At 45.7% G+C, this 20,577-nt stretch overlaps 1 protein-coding gene across 1 annotated transcript in view; it reads left to right on the plus strand.

Moving 5' to 3' along the window:
- FMNL1 (formin like 1) overlaps positions 1-20,577 on the plus strand; it is a 62,892-nt gene that overhangs the window by 20,796 nt on the left and 21,519 nt on the right. The window contains exons 3-7 of the mRNA XM_066588159.1: positions 767-850; positions 2,019-2,092; positions 14,956-15,039; positions 18,767-18,904; positions 20,274-20,373. Of these exons, the coding sequence (XP_066444256.1) occupies positions 767-850; positions 2,019-2,092; positions 14,956-15,039; positions 18,767-18,904; positions 20,274-20,373 (480 nt within the window). The remainder of the gene's footprint in view (positions 1-766; positions 851-2,018; positions 2,093-14,955; positions 15,040-18,766; positions 18,905-20,273; positions 20,374-20,577) is intronic.

Consider the following 20,577-nt stretch of genomic DNA (forward strand, 5'->3'; position numbering starts at 1 on the left):
GTATACTTAAAAATTCCCGCAGCGGGATCTGATCCGGCCGTCTGCAGGAGGCCTTACTAACCCAGTTGTTAGTTTATTTATACATTTCCAGGAGGAATAATGGAGGCACAGAACAACATATCGTTCTAAGACAAGCTGCTCCAGAACAGATATTTAGGAAGAATAGAAGTATTTACTAGAACAGACATGTCCAGAAAGCTGCTTCCCTTTACTGGCCATGTAAAGGGGGAATCGTGAAAGATGGCTGTTAGTCAAGCTTTACTAAAGCAGACCAGAGACATGACCGGTCTATGATATCGTCCTGGTGGTCTCCTTACAGGCGTATGGGACTGGGTTGGATTTTAACATGTCCAATCCTTTATTTCCTAGGATACTAATACAAATGATGCCTTAGGGGTGTCTGCCAATCACCTACTCTGTGCCCCTACAGAAAAAAACATACATCGCTCCCCCTCTTATTTCTTCACTGGCATCCTATGGTTACGTCCGGTACGCTCTGCTGTTTTACTGGTCAGGCATGCTCAGTCCCTTTCAAATTCTGTAATGGCAACGCAGTTTATACAGTTGTGAATGGGCACTCGGCAGTAACTGACAGCAGGGCATTGTGGGGGATTTAGTTTTTGCACTCCTTACCTGCTCCTGGGTGGCCACATGGGTCACCTTATAATTATTTGCAAGCCTACTAGCCCGCTTATCTTGCTTTCCCAGCATGCAGTGTAACAGACGTGAAGGACATTAATAATGGTCCTAATGTTCTCTCCACCAGGGCAGATTCCAGGTGAAGAACCCGCCAGCCGCCTATATACACAAGCTGAAGAGTTATGTGGACAATGGAGGAAGCAGTCGGAAGGTAAGATACAGGCCTATACAAGTAGACATGCTCACAATTATAGGTCAGGGGAGAGTTTAACATGGTTTCTGCTCTACTACTACTGATTCAATATGGAATGTCCCATCATACCAAGACTGGACTGAATACCATATAAGAATCCTCCTATAACGTACCAGGGGGATGTCACATTGGTATTTTCTATTGCATTCATTTCCCTGGTTATGCCCATTACCTGCCTCTTGCTTGCCAACCGCTGACTGGTCTGCATAAGGCATGTCAATGTGAGCGCTACACGGCACTTTGCCCCATTCCATAGACACACATACTGTAAGAAGAGAGAGGACCCCATAGAAAGATATCTTTCCTGCTTCTGGTGGTTCACACTGCCTCACCGGCCCGTTTTAGGACACCCGTTTAGGCGACCCAAGTCTCGACCCAATTCCCTCTTTTCTTGATTCCTAACAGGTGGAGAAGGAGTTGTACCTTAGTTTGTGCCACCTACAAGTAGGCTGAGTCCAGCATGGTCACCTTCATCATCACATGCCCCTATAAGCTATGGAGTGTACAATCTGACTACTCCTCTCACTCTAGCGAAGCCATTCAGTCATTGTATGCCAGTATTACATGTCCTTACCCATCCTGAGGAGAGGTCATCAATAGTAAGAGTACCTGACAGCCCCTTTCAAATGCAGTCCTAGCTACTGTAACAGGGTCCATTGCAAAAGTGAAAATAGGATGCACCCCTACAACTTGGATTTGGGTCACTCGACCATTCTGCCCCATTTCCTGTGACTTCCTGTTTGACTACCTGTCTCAATTTTTCCAAAAATCAAAGTACTCCATCCGTATGGTTGTTGTTTTCTATGCTATATGTACAGTTATTGAGTATTGTTCTTGAATTGCAAAATCATGATTTAACACTTCACCACACATTCACTTACGTCACTAATTTAAGGGTCTGTCCAGTATTAGAAAAACGTGGCTGTTTTCTTCAAAAAACAGCGCCACCCCTGTCTACAGGTTGAGTGTGGTATTGCAGTTCAGTAGAGCTAAGTTGCAATACCAGACTCAGCCTACTGATAGTTGTGGTGCTGTTTCTGGAAGAAAGCAACCATGTTTTTCTAATCCTGGACAATCTCTTTAAGAATGTCTAACTAAAAATAACAAAAAATTTCTTAATATCCAGACAAAGAAAAAGGTCCTAGAATCCACCCAGGTTCTAAGAGAACTGGAGATCTCCCTGAGGACCAATCACATTGGGTGAGTAAAGACTTGACAATAAGTAAAGGGGACGTCACGCCAAGGATGTCGTTTTTCCTGCAGTAACCGTATATAAGCTGCTACCCCGGCCTATAGATCATATCAGTGGCAGAAAATCATAAAACAGAACGGTGCGCAAATACACTAATCATAAAGTTGTACACAACCGAACAAATGGGAATTAGGGCTCACACCCACTGGCGATACGATATCCTTGCGATGCGAGGGTGAGTGAAAACGCATGATAATGAAATCAATGATTTTCAATGGTGTCATTCTTATTAGCTATTTTTTTTCACTGTAACCTCGCATCGCAAAGAAGTATTTGCGATATCACCCATTATTTTTTTAATGAGCCGGCAGCAGCAGCGCTAGCCCCATTGAAAACATAGGGAGTACATTGCGCTCCCCTGACACAGCTGTGACAGCTATGGCAGGGGATTCCTTCATCCCCACGGGAGACAGGAATGCCCCGTCATAGCTGTAGCAGAGGTCCGCGATGCTATCCCATCGCTTTCAATGGGGCCGGCACTGCTGCAGCCCTGTTGAAAGCAATGGAATGAAGGCCACCACCCCGGTGATGATTTTTGGGGAAGGGCTTGAAATATAAGCCCTTTCCTGAAAATCATGGCTAGCTGTAAAAAAAGTGGAAAAAAAAAAGATTAACTTTCCTAACAGAGACGTTTGGCTCTTCTCTCCGGCCTCGGCAGTCATCTTCTGTGTTCTGGTGGCCGGGGATTGAAAACTCCCGCCTCTAGAAAGCGCTTTCTCTGATTTGCTTATATTTCAAGCCCTTCCCTGAAAATCATTGCCGCGGTGGTAGCCTTCATTCCATTGCTTTCAATGGGACTGCAGCAGCGCCGGCCCCATTGAAAGCAATGGGATAGCATCATGGACCTCTTCCACAGCTGTTGAAGGGCATTACTTCATCCCTGTGGGGATGAAGGAATCCCCTGTCATAGCTGTCACAGCTGTGTCAGGGGAGCGCAATGTACTCTTTATGTTTTCAATGGAGCTAGTGCTGCTGCTGGCCCCATTGAAGACAATGGGCGACATCGCAGATTCTTCTTTGCGATGCGAGGTTACAGTGAAAACATCGCTAATGAGAATGAAACCATTGAAAATCATTGGTTTCATTATCATGCGTTTTCACTCACCCTCGCATCGCAAGGATATTTTATTACCAGTGGGTGTGAGCCCTTAATGTGAGGTAAAAAGCAAGACCTCAACTAGTAATACCGAAGCATCCCAATTTTATATGTAAAACAAAACCATATATGTACAAATCGGCAACTGTTGGACTAAAGACAGCAGGGAGATACTTTCCAAAGAAGTCCTGTGTAGTGGTGTTATCCTGATTAGCAAGCCCTGAAGAAAGGTCTAGTGTGAACTACTCACAAACTTTGTTTGGGCTGGTTATCGCTGTGCGCTGAATGTAAAAATGAAGAGAATGCACACTGCCAGTGCCACTCTAGCCGGAAGTGGCAGTGTAAGAGGAGGGCTAAATTGGGGCCTCACACGGCTGGCCCAAAAAATTCCTACACATTACGAAGCCTAGAACTGGCTTCTTCATCAGGGGTAAAAAAAAATGTATGTGTGAGTTCTGTGGGATTAGAGATTGTGCCATCCTTGTCCATGGGCTGTGACTGGTATTGCACCTCAGTCACAATCAAGTAAATAAAGCAATACCCAAACCCAGGATGGTGGATAATAACAGTGCTGCTTCTAGGAAAGAGGGAAAGTCAAACTTTTTTTTTCTTATTATTGTGAACACCTTTTTTATAAACTAAATTCAAGCAAAATTTTGCCTAAAACAGAATAGTGCTACGTTCTACTGCAATCCCATGATGATCATGGTTCTCAGCCCGCTGTAAATGCTGCATGTAAAGTCCTCTTTAGAATAGATCACTTCCTCTTTATTCCATTATTATGACTTATTTTACAGCTAGTTTTAAGTTGTGTGAACTAGAAAAGCAAGAAATTGTTTTGTTGGTGTATGGAGACCATCAGTAAGCAGCGACTGGCTCATCTCCACAACCAACAGAAAGCCTGGACCTGTGACTGTATGTCAATACACAGCACTGATCAATCAGGAAACTAGGCATCTGGGGAGGGGAAAATGTCCTAGTGATGCTAGGAGGGCAGCATTGTTATGTATAAACCCAACCTTAGGCTGGGTTCACACACAGCTGATTCCTGACGTAAATGTCGCAGTTTGGCCGCAGCGAAAAACCGCGACATTTCCGCCAGGAGAACCGCCGCGGCGGCTTTGAAGCGGCCCGGCCGCCCGCTCTTCCGCTGCGGCCGGCGCTCCCATAGAGGAGAGCGCGGCCGCATCGGAAATAAAAAAAAAAAAATAGACATGCTGCGGTCGGCAAAGTAGCGCCGCGGTTTCTGCCGGATTAACAGCCGCGGATTGGCCGTCCCGTGTGGACGAGATTTCTGAGAAATCTCGTCCACTTGGCTGGCTAATCCCGAGATTAGCGGCCGCATGCGGATTTGCCGCAGCGAAATTCCGCACGGAATTTCCGTGGCAAATCCGCCGCGTGTGAACCCAGCTTTAAAGTGACCCTCCAGTCCTTGACAAACAAATATGGTCGCACTACTTCTCTGACTACCTGATGCACACTGTGTATTAGCATGCATTGGTACTCTTAACCCCTTAATGACGCAGCCCTTTTTTTCCCCATTTTCGTTTTTTCCTCCCCCATTTTAAAGAATCGTAACTCCTTTATTTATCCATCGACGTCGCTGTATGAGGGCTTGTTTTTTGCGGGACAAGTTGTTTTTTTTTAATGGTGCTATTTACTGCACCATATAATGTACTGAAATACTTCTAAGTTCTAAGTGGAATAAAATGGAAAAAAAAATGATATTCCGCCATCTTTCAGTGCATCTTGTTTCTACGGCGCACAAACTGTAACAAAAATGACATAACTTTATTCTATGGGTCGGTACGATTGCTACGATACCAAACTTGTATAGTTTTTTTTTTTGTTGTACTACTTTTATTTTCTTTCAAAGACATTTAATTTTTTAAAATTCTCTTCTGCCGCCATCTTCTGCGCGCAATAACTTTTATTTTTCCGTCGACATAGTTGCGCAAGGGCTCATTTTTTGCGGGATGTCCTGTGTTTTCTGTTAGTACCAATTCGGAATACATACGAATTTTTGATCGCTTTTTATTGCATTTTTTCAGGGAGACAGGGTAATTGAAAAAGTGCATTTCTGGCGTTCTTTTTTTTTTTTCAGACGACGTTCACCGTGCAGGGTAAATAATGCACTACTTTGATAGATCTGACTTTTTCTGGACGTGGTGATACTAAATTTGTATTTTTGTTTAATGATTTAGATTTTTTTTATCACAGATATGGCAAAAGGGGGTGATTTAAACTTTTATTCCTTTTTTTTTTTTTTTTTACAATTAATAAAACTTTATTGATCTTATTTTTACTTTCTTTTTAAGCACCTCTGGGGGACCACAACTAGCGATGCTTTGATCGCTTCTGTAGTATGATGAAATGCCATAGCATTACATCCTACTGCGATTTGACAGGCAGTCTATCGGGCCACCCCACGGGGATGGCTTGATAGGCAGTCTGCCGAGACAGCCCTGGGGCCAGTGTAGGATCGCAAGCCAGCTTCGACACCCCTATGATAGGGAATGCCAATATGGGATGAGGGGGGGTAGTAGTACTTTTTCACTCGTGACCACCGTTCCCACACACCGGTATTCTATACGACAGAGAAATGAACACAGAGACTTGTGTATCGTACATCGGGTGCCCAGGAACAGTTAGTGCCCGGTATAAAGTTTACTGAGGAACAACTTGTATTACAGGTAATGCAGGTACAATTCACTTCAGAACATTAACACACACTGTTACTCAATGCGGCGGAGTAAATAACACGGAGACTTGTGTATAGTACCTCGGGTCCTTAGGAACGGTTAAGGCCTGGTATAACTTTTACTTGGAAATAAACTTGAACAACAGATAATGCAGGTACAATACACTGTCAAACATTAGCAGGCTACAGCTGAGAGGTAGGGAGGATACACAGGATGAATACGGTTCTACAGTCCACATTATCTGTATGTCACCGATCCTGGATTGGGAGCACTCTAGAGGAGGAAGGGGGTTAGGGGTCACTCTGCAGACTCTCTGGCAGACAATTATTAAAGGAAGGCTTAACCAATATGCACCCTGCACAGCATACGTGTGGGTGTCACAATCAAGAACCTCTGTGTGGTGATCCTATCTATGGACGGCCGCACATGAAACGCCTGTAGTGTGAACGGGTACCTGTTTTAGAACTTTGGTAGGGCTCTCTCTCTCTCTGCTGAAGGGACTCACCCCTTCTCATATCCACACTCCAAACGCTACAGGATATCGCTCCTCTTCCTCCATCTTCACCTACATGGAAGCTGAAGGTGCTTCCATGTGGCTCTGTGTTAGCACTTACTCAGGTACACAAGATGGATCTCTTTCTCGCTCTCAAACAAACACATTAATAACCTCACTTGTACCACATGACGAGACAAACTGATATATTTACATGCAGGCAATGATTTTATTACTGTTAACTCTTCAAGCGCCGCAGCTGTGCAACACACACACACTAAATATGACAGGACAAAGTTTGCACAACGCATCTACATAGGACAAAACACGTATGCCATTTATGTAGGGGACCAGGATGGTGTTCTAGGCCACTACATATGAAGAGAGGTCGCTAATCAGCCCATTAGTAGCTAACTAGTTTCATTTGCATGTATTTAGAGAACAGAAGGTGGTATGTTCTCTAAATACATTGCTACTGTTCTCCAGTGGGACAGCGGCTAGAAGAAAGTTATCAGCACTGGCCGCGGAGAACTCAGCGTGTGGTCCATCTTATCAGTCCCGATGGATTTTAAGCTGAGCTGAACTCAGAAGTGGACAAAAAGTGCACAATGGGCACACATTTACACACAGCGATTATCGCTCAAAAGATGGCTTTTGAACGATCATCATTGTGTAAAAGGGCCTTAAGGCACTACATGCTGCTCTGACTGGCAGGTTCTCCTTACATGGGCAGCGCTAGCCAATCAAAGCACTGTGTAGTGTCTTATAGTAATAATGCGTACTAATGTACAGTGTGCATCAGGTAGTCAGAGAAGTGGTGCGGCCATCTTTGCTTCTCCAGGACCGGAGGGTCACTTCAAAGTCAGGCAATGAGTCTGATTGGTGGGGTTCTCACCGCTGAGACCCACATCAATCCCAAGAATGGGCGTCTCAGGGGTCAAGGCTGATTCACTGCACCCATCCGCAGTAACCTGGAGATTGACTTAAGCGTCAGTCACGCATGCATGTGCAACTCCATTCATTTCAATGGAGCTGACAGAAATAGCTGAGCACAAGTGCTCGGCCGTTTCCAGCAGATACATTGAAGGTAAATGGAGTGGCACCATGCATGTTGCTACCACCGCTCCATTCAAGCTCCTCACTGCAGGAGGTGCAGTGAGTTCACAGTGAGGAGGAGAGGATATCGGGATCAGCGGGGGGTGGGGTGGTCTTAGCGCGGATAGGTGATGAAATTAGATTTTGGGATTGCTCCATTAATAGAATGTACGATTCTTTAGTAGATTTGTTTGTATCCTCTATTAGTCAACAGACACAGTGGCTGCAAAGCATAGGAAGACCTGACATATCCCTGCAGAAAATTGATTTCAACTGGAAGCATGTAATGCCTCATTTTCCCTATGGAGGCACTGCAGGGGAATGGAGTTCTTGTTAGGCCTCATGTCCACGGACAGATCGGATTCGGCATGCAGAGGCCCTCAGCGGAATCCGACCCTGCCTGCAGCCGAGGACACCGCTTACCCGTCCGGGTCTTCTATTTTCTTCACTGCGGATGTGTGCAGAAGCGCAATGGAGTGTTTTTTGTTTTTTTTAAACTTCTGCTTTCCCGCAGAATCCGTGACCCGTCCGCGGGAAAGCAGACGTTTTTTCAACGGAAGCTGTCCGTGCGGGAACCGCACGGAAATGGAGCATGCTGCGATTTGTTTTTTGCAAAACAAATCTGCATGCTTTTATTCATGTGCGGAGGCCCATTCTTGCCTATGAGTGGCTTGATTTGCAGATCCACAAATCAGATCCGCCTGTGCACATTGGGCCTTACTAGTTCCCCTGCAGATTATGCCTTATCACATTGAGAAAGCCTGTGATCAGCATACTTTTAGAGGAGTATTCCAACAAAAGTGATGGTACAAATGGCTATCCTCTCATGGAAGAGATCCATCCTAACACTATAGAACTAGCAGAAGTATAGACTGGTTTGAGGCTAGAAGTATAATAGAGATGAGAAACTTTCACAAACCCCATATCTGCTTATTACTTCTATTTTCAGCATTTGACCACACTCTGTTTTCATGCATACATCTAATAGTACCTGAAAATGATGATTATTCCAAGAACTGTGTATACCAAAGGGGAAGTCGGTATAGGCTACATGAGTTCTGTCTGCTGTGAATTTGGTGTGGTTGTTAAAAGGAAACAACATAGTTTTGTTGAACCCCCCATACCCATCAATCAAGTCTGTTGTTAAAGGCATAATCCATCTTCTGCTATGGCATACATACCTATGAAAATACCGCGGCTGGTGAAGTCTAATCTCAGACCGCCCCTGATCTCCAGATCCCTTTGGCACTGCTCAGAGACTTGTGTTTCTAAAAGTCTGACAACATTCTAAGTAAAGATCCATTCAAGTCAATGAGTGTGCTGAGGATATTGTCAGATTTACAGCAACAGAAGTCTCTATGCAGTGCCCAAGGGGCTTTGAGATCTATAGAGCACCAGTCAGGAAACTTAGTAGTGGCGTATGATCAGACTTCATAAATATCATCTGATCTCTCATAGAGCCCCATGGGAAGATCATTCAGACTGGATTTTCCCCTCTTAGACAAGAGTAAGAACTGCAATACAATGAGTAATGCAAAGAAGTTTCATATTGTGGATCACACTGTGACTGATCTGCATTATGGGGTATGACACTGATTTCTCATGCAGTGTCAATATCATATGATAGTGCTGTGCAACACAGAAAACTGCAGTCGCATGGGCTAGCACACACTGCATAGTGTAATCCTTTAATTTGTACAATCAGCTTCACAGTTGGCTCACAGTGCAGAGGGATCAGCCCTATTCTCATCTCCACAAGGAAAGGCTAGAAGCAATGGGATGAAACTAAAAGGGAGGAGACTGTTAGGGAGATTCCAGGGACCCCAAATGATATGCTACCGAGTTCCAAATTAGTATATGTTATTTCAGGCCTGGAGAAGTCTATGACATAGACATGTAGCTGTATTCAAAGAATTCTACATTGTATTCAGCTGAATACTGGTAGCTACTGTGAAGACAATGCAGCAATGAGTGCAAAGTCCAGACTACATGCTGGGATTTACAAACAGTTGCTGGAGGCTCATTTACATGCAAATAAAGCTGATTAAGTGCTAATGCACATTAGTGCCCATTACTACTTTATGCAAAATGTTCACTAGAACTGTCAATCTTTCAATGCTTTTGCGTGTAAATGACCCTTAAAGGGGTGGTCTCGCGAAACCAAGTGGGGGTATACACTTCCGTATGGCCATATTAATGCACTTTGTAATATACATCGTGCATTAAATATGAGCCATACAGAAGTTATTCACTTACCTGCTCCGTTGCTGGCGTCCTCGTCTCCATGGTTCCGTCTAAATTCGCTGGCAGCTTGCTTTTTTGCGCAGTCCGGTCTTCTCCTTTCAGCACGAGCCGCTTCAGTGTGCTCCCCGCTACAGCTCTTCTGCGCATGCGCAGATGAGCTGTCACTGCTCGGGAGCGCGCTGGAGCGGCCATTCTGTACCTTCCTCTGTTAGAGGAAGGTGCAGAGCCGCCCAGCTGTCCGGAGAAGCCGTCCAGCTGTCCTGCCGTCCAGGTAAGTGATGGGCCGGGGGGGTCTGTCGTCGCTGTCGCTGCGATGGGGGGGGGGCTGTCGCTAGGCCGGGGGGGGCTGTCGCTAGGCCGGGGGGGGCTGTCGCTAGGCCGGGGGGGGGGGGCTGCCGCTGCGATGGGGGGGCTGTCGCTAGGCCGGGGGGGGGCTGCCGCTGCGATGGGGGGGCTGTCGCTAGGCCGGGGGGGGCTGCCGCTGCGATGGGTGGGCTGTCGCTAGGCCGGGGGGGGCTGTCGCTGCGATGGGGGGGCTGTCGCTAGGCCGGGGGAACTAGCGCTGGGCCAGGGGGGTAAGTGATGGGTCGGGGGTGATGTTCACTGACAGGTGAAGGCCCCGGAGCCCAGCGCTGGGCTCCGGGGCCTTCACCTGGGCTCCGGAACCTAGCGCTGGGCTCCGGAACCTAGCGCTGGGCTCCGGAAACTAGCGCTGGGCTCCGGGGCCTTCACCTGGGCTGAGGGTCTAGCGCTGGGGAGCCGGGAGCGTAGCGCTGGGGAGCCGGGGGCTAGCGCCGGTTACCTGCTGCCTGGCGGTGGGTGACTGGTCGGCGGCTGCGCGGCGTCTGGTCGGCGGCTGCGCGGCGTCTGGTCGGCGGCTGCGCGGCGTCCGGTTGCCATGGAGACACAGCTGGCAGCGTCTCGGGAGCGCGCACGTCGGGCTGCAGCAAGCGACGGTGAAAGAGCCGGCGGCCATCTTGGGGAAACTTTTATAAGTTGCTGAAACGCTGGAACGGTAAGTACAAACCAGCTAGGAAAGTCATTTACAGGGGTAATTAGTAATGTATGTTTAATTAGGGGGACCGGGCAAAAAAAAAAAATCACTGCTTCCTCGAGACATCTCCTTTAACTCTCCCTGTTCTGTCCCTAAAATGACCCTAACAATAAAAAAAATTATCCCTAACAAAAGACAAACCCTCTCCATAGGAGAGAGGCCTTATCTGTGCCCAACCTCGCATAATCCAGAGAATGCACCTTCACCAGTCAACACGATGCATTCCGCACGTGAAACCGGACCATAAGCTGGCTAGGAATAAGGTGCATTGGTCCCTACCACCAAGGTCCATGAATGGCCCATAGGCCCATTCTGCATAGGAAACGCCTGCCAACCTAGGCCAACCAATAGAGGCTCCCACCCAATTGTACACCTCAGTATTATAGGGGCACTAAATCAGGAAATGCTCCATGCACGTTACTGCACTCTACATGGGGACAACTCCTATCCTCAGTGTGCCTGTACATCAAGTTACCCCATACATACAGTCTCCAGTAGAAACAGCACCAAGCCAAATCTTCAAGGGAATCCTTTCAGAATTCAATAAATGCCACCAGATTCTGACTTGGGCAGTCTTTAAGGGGCTTCTGGACAGGGTCCTGATCACTCCCACATTCCCAAGCCCCATTGATGTATCCTCTTCAGAACCACGGTAGCGTAAGCTGGAAGATGCCTGTGCGGCATGTGAAGAGCCTCTCTTGCCAGAGGTTGCCTATGTTGATTTTTAACAAAGGTGTTTACAAGAAACACCACGACGTTGACCATAGATATTCCCCCTAGTCTCCTCATGCGATGCGTGACATATCTCCTGAGTAGGTTCAACCTGTTCCCGTACAACATTAGGAAGAACAGGTTGTAGGCCCGAGTTCAGAGAGGCTCTGGCAAAATGTATACATTGCCCAGGTAGATAAATAAAGGGGGCAGTTATGTTTTGATCAGATTAACCCTTTCAGGATCAAAGATCAACTCTTCCACTGGACCAACTTCTGAGCAGCATCTTCCTTCCTTGGAGCACACACAGCAGAGCAAAGCAAAGTATAACCACACTGAAGCTTGATTGCAGACTGACCAGCAGAGCTGCACTCACTATTCTGCTGGTGGAATCACTGTGTACATACATTACTTATCCTGTACTGATCCTGAGTTACATCCTGTATTATACTCCAGAACTGCACTCACTATTCTGCTGGTGGAATCACTGTGTACATACATTACTTATCCTGTACTGACCCTGAGTTACATCCTGTATTATACTCCAGAGCTGCACTCACTATTCTGCTGGTGGAGTCACTGTGTACATACATTTACTTATCCTGTACTGATGCTGAGTTACATCCTGTATTATACTCCAGAGCTGCACTCACTATTCTGCTGGTGGAGTCACTGTGTACATACATTACTTATCCTGTATTATACTCCAGAGCTGCACTCACTATTCTGTTGGTGGAGTCACTGTGTACATACATTACTTATCCAGTACTGATCCTGAGTTACATCCTGTATTATACTCCAGAGCTGCACTCACTATTCTGCTGGTGGGGTCGCTGCGTTCCATACAGTACGTTTGTACTGAACCTGAGTTACATCTTGTATTATACTCCAGAGCTGTATTGAATTCCTCTAGGAATATTCAACAAGTTTGTCTACAAACCTATCCCTAAATGCTCATTTTTTCTTAAATGGCAGCCAGAACGTGACTAATACCAATAATTATGTACAAATAATTGTGTAACTTGGAAGAAATTTGTTTTCTGCAATAAAAAGGGAACTTCCCATAATTTTTTTTTCAGTCTTTTGCCCGTATGATGATTATGTGACCTTTATGCAATATGGAAGTTAGAAGAACGACCTTTTTTTGTGCTAAGGTTTTTACATTTTTTTTTTTTTTTCATTAATAACTATTTCTATAGCGCCAACATTTTTGGCAGCATTTCACTTATCAGCGATTACACCTGCAGACAGAATCAGACGCGTTATACAATATTAGACTAATAAACAATTAGAAAAAGAGGGTGAAGGTCCTGCTCACAAGAACCTAAATCGATGGGGGGAGGGCACAAGGTGGTAGAAGTGCTTGCAGTGTATAATGGTCCAGCCATCTTTTATATAACTAGGGTAGTATACATAAAGGTGTATGACCCAGTATCTGTGTACTGTATGTACAGATATGCAGTGCATTATGGTGCATGAGGGGGATACAATGGGGTGAAGGTCAGGTTCTGAGGCAGAATATAGGAGAGGGGTAAACTGAGAAGCGTTAGGGGATATGGTAGGCTTCCCTAAAGACATGTTTTAGGGCACACTTAAAACTGAGGATTAACCTGATTGACCAGATTTTCTGGGATAGCGCATTTCAGAGAACTGTTGCAGCTCAGGAGAAGTCTTGGAGACAGGAGTGGGAGGTTCGGATTATGGAGATACTTAGTTGAAGATCATTAGCAGAACAGAGAGCACAAGTAGGGTGATGGACAAAGATAAGGGAGGAGATATAGGATGGTGCAGAACTGTGGAGGGCTTTTTGGATGAGATTGAGGATTTTATATTCTATAGTGGATAGCAACCAGTGTAGTGACTGGCACAGGGTGAAGGGAACCAGTGTAGTGACTGGCACAGGGTGGAGGCAACCAGTGTAGTGACTGGCACAGGGTGGAGGCAACCAGTGTAGTGACTTGCACAGGGTGGAGGCAACCAGTGTAGTGACTTGCACAGGGTGGAGGCAACCAGTGTAGTGACTTGCACAGGGTGGAGGCAACCAGTGTAGTGACTTGCACAGGGTGAAGGCAACCAGTGTAGTGACTTGCACAGGGTGAAGGCAACCAATGTAGTGACTTGCACAGGGTGGAGGCAACCAGTGTAGTGACTGGCACAGGGTGGAGGCAACCAGTGTAGTGACTGGCACAGGGTGGAGGCAACCAGTGTAGTGACTGGCACAGGGTGGAGGCAACCAGTGTAGTGACTGGCACAGGGTGGGTTGCATCGGTGTAGTGACTGGCACAGGGTGGGTTGCATCGGTGTAGTGACTGGCACAGGGTGGGTTGCATCGGTGTAGTGACTGGCACAGGGTGGGTTGCATCGGTAATGGATGAGAAAAATGAGCCTAACTGCTGTGTTCAGGAAAGATAGAGGGGTGAATTTAACAAGGAAAAGACCAATCAGTAGTGAGTTACAGTAGTCAAGATGAGAATGGGCTTAAATAGTCTTGGGGGAAAAAAGAATGCAAAGTATTATCTTTATACACAGCTTAACCACAGAGCATTATTATAAACTAGAGCAGACATAAGGATTATTAGTTGGTTACTTCTACCTCCTGGTATTAAGTGTGTGTATAATCAGAAAGTGATATAACTCATTTGTATGTTTTGTGGCTATTAGAGAGCACACAATAGGGTGATGTTCCCTGTTTTCTTACTTGTCAGTTTGCTGTGTAGACTGGGGCAGGGTCAGCAGAGCCACCTCATTACCATTGCAGGGAGGAGGCTTTAAAGTGCTATTCCGAGCATTTACAATACTATTGATAACCTATCCTGAGGATAGGTCATCAATAGTTGATCAGCAGGTGTCTGCCACTCTGGATCCCTGCTGATCATCCAGCTTGCAGTCAGTGCAGCGGCTGATCCTGACCTGAGGATAGGTCATCGATAAATGTGCCAGTTTACCCCTTTAATAATGGTTGACAGCTATGCACTGTATGTAGCTCCCCTGGTATCTGTACTCCATTTCTGGGGACACTGTAGTAGTCTATTGACACATTTCTGTCCATTAACTCCCATTCATTGCAGCTACTATAAAGCGTACTCTGCATGTGCAGTCTATACAGATCAGACAGGAAGGAGGCACTGGCATAACTATAGAGGATGCGGTTGCACCCGGGCTCATGAGCCTTAGGGGCCCATAAGACCTCTCTTCTTCATATATGGAGCCCAGTACTATGAATAAAGCATTATAGTTGGGGGCCCTGTTACAGGTTTTGCATTGGGGCCCAGAAGCTTCAAGTTACGCCTCTGGAAGGAGGTATATGTTTCCATTACATTTCCAGACTGCACAAATCAATTTATGGTGTAAATATGTTTTAGGTATAAACAGGAGTTTGTCCTAACTAAGGTGTAAAATTCTATTCCTGATTGCAGGTGGGTGGAAGAATTTCTCAGCAAAGAGGTTGGCGGTCTGGATGCTTTGGTGGAGTATCTGTCGTACGCTCAGGGCTCCTTTCCGTAAGTTAAAAATACTTTGAAGTTTGTTTTAATATTTTTGTCATGTAATAACTGTGGATCTCTGTTGGATATTTTATAAGATCACAGTCTTTAGATTGGTCAGTGGTTTATCAATGCTGAAGGCGGCCTGGTGTGGGCCAGCCCTTGCTTATGTGAAGGAGGGGCACAAAGTGGAGCTTTACTTGCTGGCTCCCTTTTCTTCCCCTAGGGATAAGCAACACCAGTGGGAATCGTGGCTCGCAGACCCGTTTTTCGTATGGCTGTGGCCAACTTTAGTCTTGATGTTTGGAAAAGTCATATGATGATCTTGAAATTCATCTAAAAATAGAGGGATGTGTTGCGAAGTGTACAAAAAGTACATTTACAATACTTATTCTGCAGATTTAAGTAATTTGTGCCCACTTACAGGACAAGCTACAATATTTTGGCTGTCTGCAGCCCAGGTATGTTAGAATACCTGCTACCCAGTTGCCCCTGTGGTTTATTTTTAGTATGATTATTAAGTTGTAAAGTCTCCTTTACGTATATCTTTTTTTTTTAATTACTGTAGTTTTATTTGAAGTTTTCAAAGTTTACAGAAAGGTGATGAACATTTTACTGAAAAGTGTTAGGCCTCATGTCCACGGGGAAAATCAGGCCCGCTACAGATTCTCCATGGAGAATCCGTAGCAGGTCCCTCCTGCCCCGTGGACATGAGCGCTGAAAATAGAAATTACTCACCTCTCGCACGCTCCGGATCTTCCCTTCGTCGCGGCTTCATCTTCTCTCCGTCGCGGCCGGATCTTCTTTCTTCGGCCCGGCGGATGCGCACGGCACGTCGGTTGCGTGCCGCACGCATGTGCCGGCCCAAAGAAAAAAGATCCGGCCGCGACGGAGAGAAGATGAAGCCGTGAAGAAGGGAAGATCCGGAGCAGGTGTGTATATTCTGATTTTGGTCTCCCGCGGATCCGGACGGCTTCCATAGGCTTCAATAGAAGCCTGCGGGAGCCGTCCCCGCGGGAGACCCGCACCTAAATGGAGCATGGTCCGGATTTTTTTATGCTCCATTTTTTTTTTAAATCACTTTTATTGACCATCCGCGGGTATTTATCTACCCACGGGTGGTCAATGCATCCCTATGATCCGCTGCGGATATAAAATCCTATTTTGCCCGTGGACATGAGGCCTTACAGTCATATTGGTATACAACAAACATAGTTTACAAAAAAGTAGATTAGATTGAGGGGATACATACTTAGAAACTTTTGAGGTAATCCTCTCTTGTTGCATTCCTTTACGTATATCTTTCTGCATAATATCTACTTGACTTTCTACCAGATTTTCAACTTCTCCTTTCATTCATTAATTGGGCTCCACTTCACATGGTGTTATGGGGCTAGGTTTAGCCCATATTTAACAGGTCGCAGGTAAGCGCCTGTGTTGCAGGTCATGTGATGGCACAGCAGCTGATAGATGGAGACTGAGGCAGTAGGTTTTTGGGCCAAATAAACTTTAACTAACAGGAAGCGTCATCTGGGCTCACTCCATGGGAGACTGTATGTTACTTAAAGGTGTTTCGGTTTCAACAGGATTCACACTTGCATTTATGTATCCAAATCAGAACAGTAAGGAACATGTTTTATCAGACTTTTACTTGTAATCCACCGTTGTAACTAACCATAGTCATCCAACACTCTATACTCTCAAAGGTCCGCGGCGTAATACAGAAATCACGTCCCAGACATTACTCCCACCTAACCAGCTTAATGTAATTTTGGTGCTCAGTGGCATTATGGACTCAACGCACCAAAGGTGCAAAAATATCACAGGGGCAAAAATCTATTCTAATTGTAAGGTCCTTCACAGTATAGATTAATTATTAAAACCCAATTTTATTATAATTCGTTAAAATATAACCCATGGGGCACATCAAACAAAAATAAGGACAAACTATTACAGCCCTTAAGGACTATGTGGTGGCATTATCTCACCATTTATTAACGGGAGAGGATAGGAACTCAGCACAGTAACCCACGCCGATTATTGGTATTGGAAAAGCCTATATTCTTCCTGGCTTTTCCACTTCAGGTAAGATTGTACTAATTTCTGGTTAATATATATTACTGATATATTGTATCTACTCTCTATTCACTACAATAAGGGTCAAGAATTGATTGACTTCCTGATGAACCGCATTATTAGCGGGGAAACGCGTCGAAGCTGTATAAAGAAAGAGACCAAGTACAGAGAAGTAGTGTGAAATGAGATACGAAATACAGAAACTGCCCACCTTGTGAGACATGAGCGGTACTGCTTATGGCCACATGACAACCGTGAAATTCTCATTTCCCAGTGAAATAAAAACCACATCTACCGATTTAATGAAGGATATAGATGATGGGATGTATATCCAGTAACTCAGCAACCAGAAATTAGTACAATCTTACCTGAAGTGGAAAAGCCAGGAAGAATATGGGCTTTTCCAATACCAATAATCAGGGTGGCTTACTGTGCTGAGTTCCTATCCTCTCCCATTAATAAATGGGGAGATAATGCCCCCGCATAGTCCTTAAGGGCTGTAATAGTTTGTCCTTATTTTTGTTTGGTGTGCCCCATGGGTTATATTTTAACGAATTATATTAAAATTGAGTTTTAATTATTAATCTATACTATGAAGGACCTTACAGATAGGCGCCAAAATACATTTTCAATGCATCACTCCCGTCTCATGTATACTTTCGTATTGGCACACAACGCCAATTCCAAGTTCCTTGAAACCTCGTCACAACAGTATCTGTACACAGCATTGCATATTAACTCAGCTACACATGACGTAACTTACTACAGTAACTCAGTTAACTCTTAACACTATATCACAATCCCTGCATTCATATAGTCCCCTTGGGGAGCTACTCCTCAGTCCTCCTTCATCTCTTACGGATTCATCATCGTTCCCCTAGTAAGCCCACATTACATTACTAAAGATGCGAGACTGACCTCCGATGAACAGCTTGGTTTTCCTCCGAGTCCTTGCAGTCATCATAGTCTTCCGGGACAGAGTCTCGTGCGGGAATGGAGTCCTTCTCTCTTTCCACATGGCTTGTCTCTGTCCTCTTCAGCCCCTGGGTCAGCAAGGCTCTTTGGAAGCTGCCACTTCTCAGCATGGAGATGTGGACTGCTGTACTGCCTCACTGACTGGCCTCCACCAGTTTAAAAGCTGGTGCCATGTCTTCATGCAGTCTCTCCCCTCACTGCTGCTGCCTGGCTCACTGAGCTGTGGCGCAGCTCAAAATCCTTTTCATCGGTGTGTCTGGCGCCTAGAACTTTCAGACTGTTACTAAAAGTGCACAGGGCTTTGGTGCACGACAATCTTCTGCCATGTGCTTGATTCTGGCGCATAGCCAGTCGTATTCCACATTCTGCTCCCCTATTGTGTCTGATGGGGCAGGTCTTAAAGTCACTGGAGTGGCCACTGGTCAGACTGGCAGTGAGCCTCTATCAGTAGTAAGAGGGGAGAGATGCCCCGCTCTCCCCCCTTGTATAAACACCAAGAAATCTCCTGCCATATGTACTGAATGTGAAGCTCTGACCTAGGCTTTTAGAGTTCCTGCACAGCTGGTGCGAATGGACGTAATTCTGCGTCCTATGGACCCGGTAAGGATATGTCTCAGGAAATATCCTCTAGCTCATGCACTGAATACACCAAATATGGCGTCAACCTAAATGTTTCATTATCCTTTTTCTATAGGTTTGACATGGATAGCTCCGACAATGGTACGCCTGAGAAACCCAGAGCCTTACACAGATCCTTGGAAGATATTAACAGGAGCAGCATCAATTCTTCCCCTTCAAGCACTCCTTCAAGAGTTCGAAACCTGACAGTCAAGTAAGAGTCTGCTTGCACTGTGATTTTAGGCCATGGACCAAGTTTTGTCCCAGGGTTCATTCATACAGAACCACAGGATGGCACCCTAGTAGAGATGAGCAAGTATACTCGCTAAGGCACATTGCTCGAGCGAGTAGTGCCTTAGCCGAGTATCTCCCCGCTCGTCTCTAAAGATTCGGGGGCCGGCGCGGGTGACAGGTGAGCTGCGCTGCGGGGGGGAGAGAGATCTCCCCTCCGTTCCTCCCCACTCTCCCCCGCCGCTCCCCCCCCCCCCCCCCGAATCTTTAGAGACGAGCGAGGAGATACTCGGCTAAGGCACTACTCGCTCATCTCTACACCCTAGGCTTTCACTGTTCAATGGGGCAGAATTAGGTCTCCGTTTGAACAGGTTTCTGTTTCGCTGCAATATTTGTGTTGGGAGTATAATGGTCGACTACCCCAACATGTATTGAGATAAATAAATGTTTTTTAATGGTATAAACCACTGCTGTGTGATTGGATATTTCGAGATTGATCATAGTTTTGATGTTTTTTGAATATATAAAAGTGATTTTAGGTGCATCAATATGGCTTTGATTCCCTAAGTAGCTCGATCCTATTTGTAGGTTGGCATGGCAACTGACTTTGCCCGAGAGGGGCTGTGAGTGTGCTGTCTCCAGGCTATAGAAGCTAATGAAGCCCTGCGCATGCGCGGTTGTTATGACTATCATCTATTACATTTAAGTGTGTTCAGAGTTATTTAATGATTGCCGCATTGGCGCAGTGAGGTGGGTTTGAATGCCAACCTTGTGTGATAATGTTATCGAATTTTCACATTTTCACATGCACTATATTACAGATGGGCGGCATTAGGATCGCGGGACTAGATGTATTCCGCGCATGCGCGGCTGATACTGCCGGTGGCCTATGATGGCAATGATATCATGGGTGTATGTAGGATCCCACGCAGATGCAATAGGAGATGTTCTGAGGAGCTTGCGCATGCGCAGTGAGCTAGATTCGACGCTGGATGATGCTCAGTGACTGCCACGCTCTGGATGTTCCCGTGATGATCAGTGGCTACAGCTGCAATGAATCCACCGTCTGCTTACCAGCATGTGGCTTATATGTGGGTAATCTAATTACTGATTTTAGACTGTTGGTGATTGGTGGTGGTATTTGCAGACGTTTTGTATATAAAGAGCGTATGTGCAGTATCTGTTCATCGGCTTGAAAAAGACTGCTGTTGATCAGTCGAAACGTCGCTGTATGCAGAGATGGATCAATAAAGAGGAACCTGTTTTGAGAAATGCGATTCCTGTGATTTAATATACCCCGGATGCTGCTTATTATTGATTGATAACTACTGTGTGTAATCTGTATCCAACAGATTGTACAACCGCGCCACAGTGAAGAACTCTAAACCTGGAACTATGAAGGACGATGTCCATGTGTGTGTAATGTGTTTGCGGGCGATTATGAATTACCAGGTAAGTACTATTCACATACACAAGGTGTAAAATAAAGGACGGACCTTAGGATCGGTCTCCCAGATACACTCATTGACAAAACAGGTAGTGTATCCAGAAAAAATGTCTGATTGCTGCAAAACTCAATATGCAGTCATGTCTCAGCAGATATGTAAAGGATTACAGTTGTGGTCCGATTAGACACTGGGTCTTGCCCCCAGAGGC

The sequence above is a fragment of the Eleutherodactylus coqui genome, chromosome 13 (assembly GCF_035609145.1).
Source record: "Eleutherodactylus coqui strain aEleCoq1 chromosome 13, aEleCoq1.hap1, whole genome shotgun sequence".
In the NCBI taxonomy this organism is placed as follows: domain Eukaryota; kingdom Metazoa; phylum Chordata; class Amphibia; order Anura; family Eleutherodactylidae; genus Eleutherodactylus; species Eleutherodactylus coqui.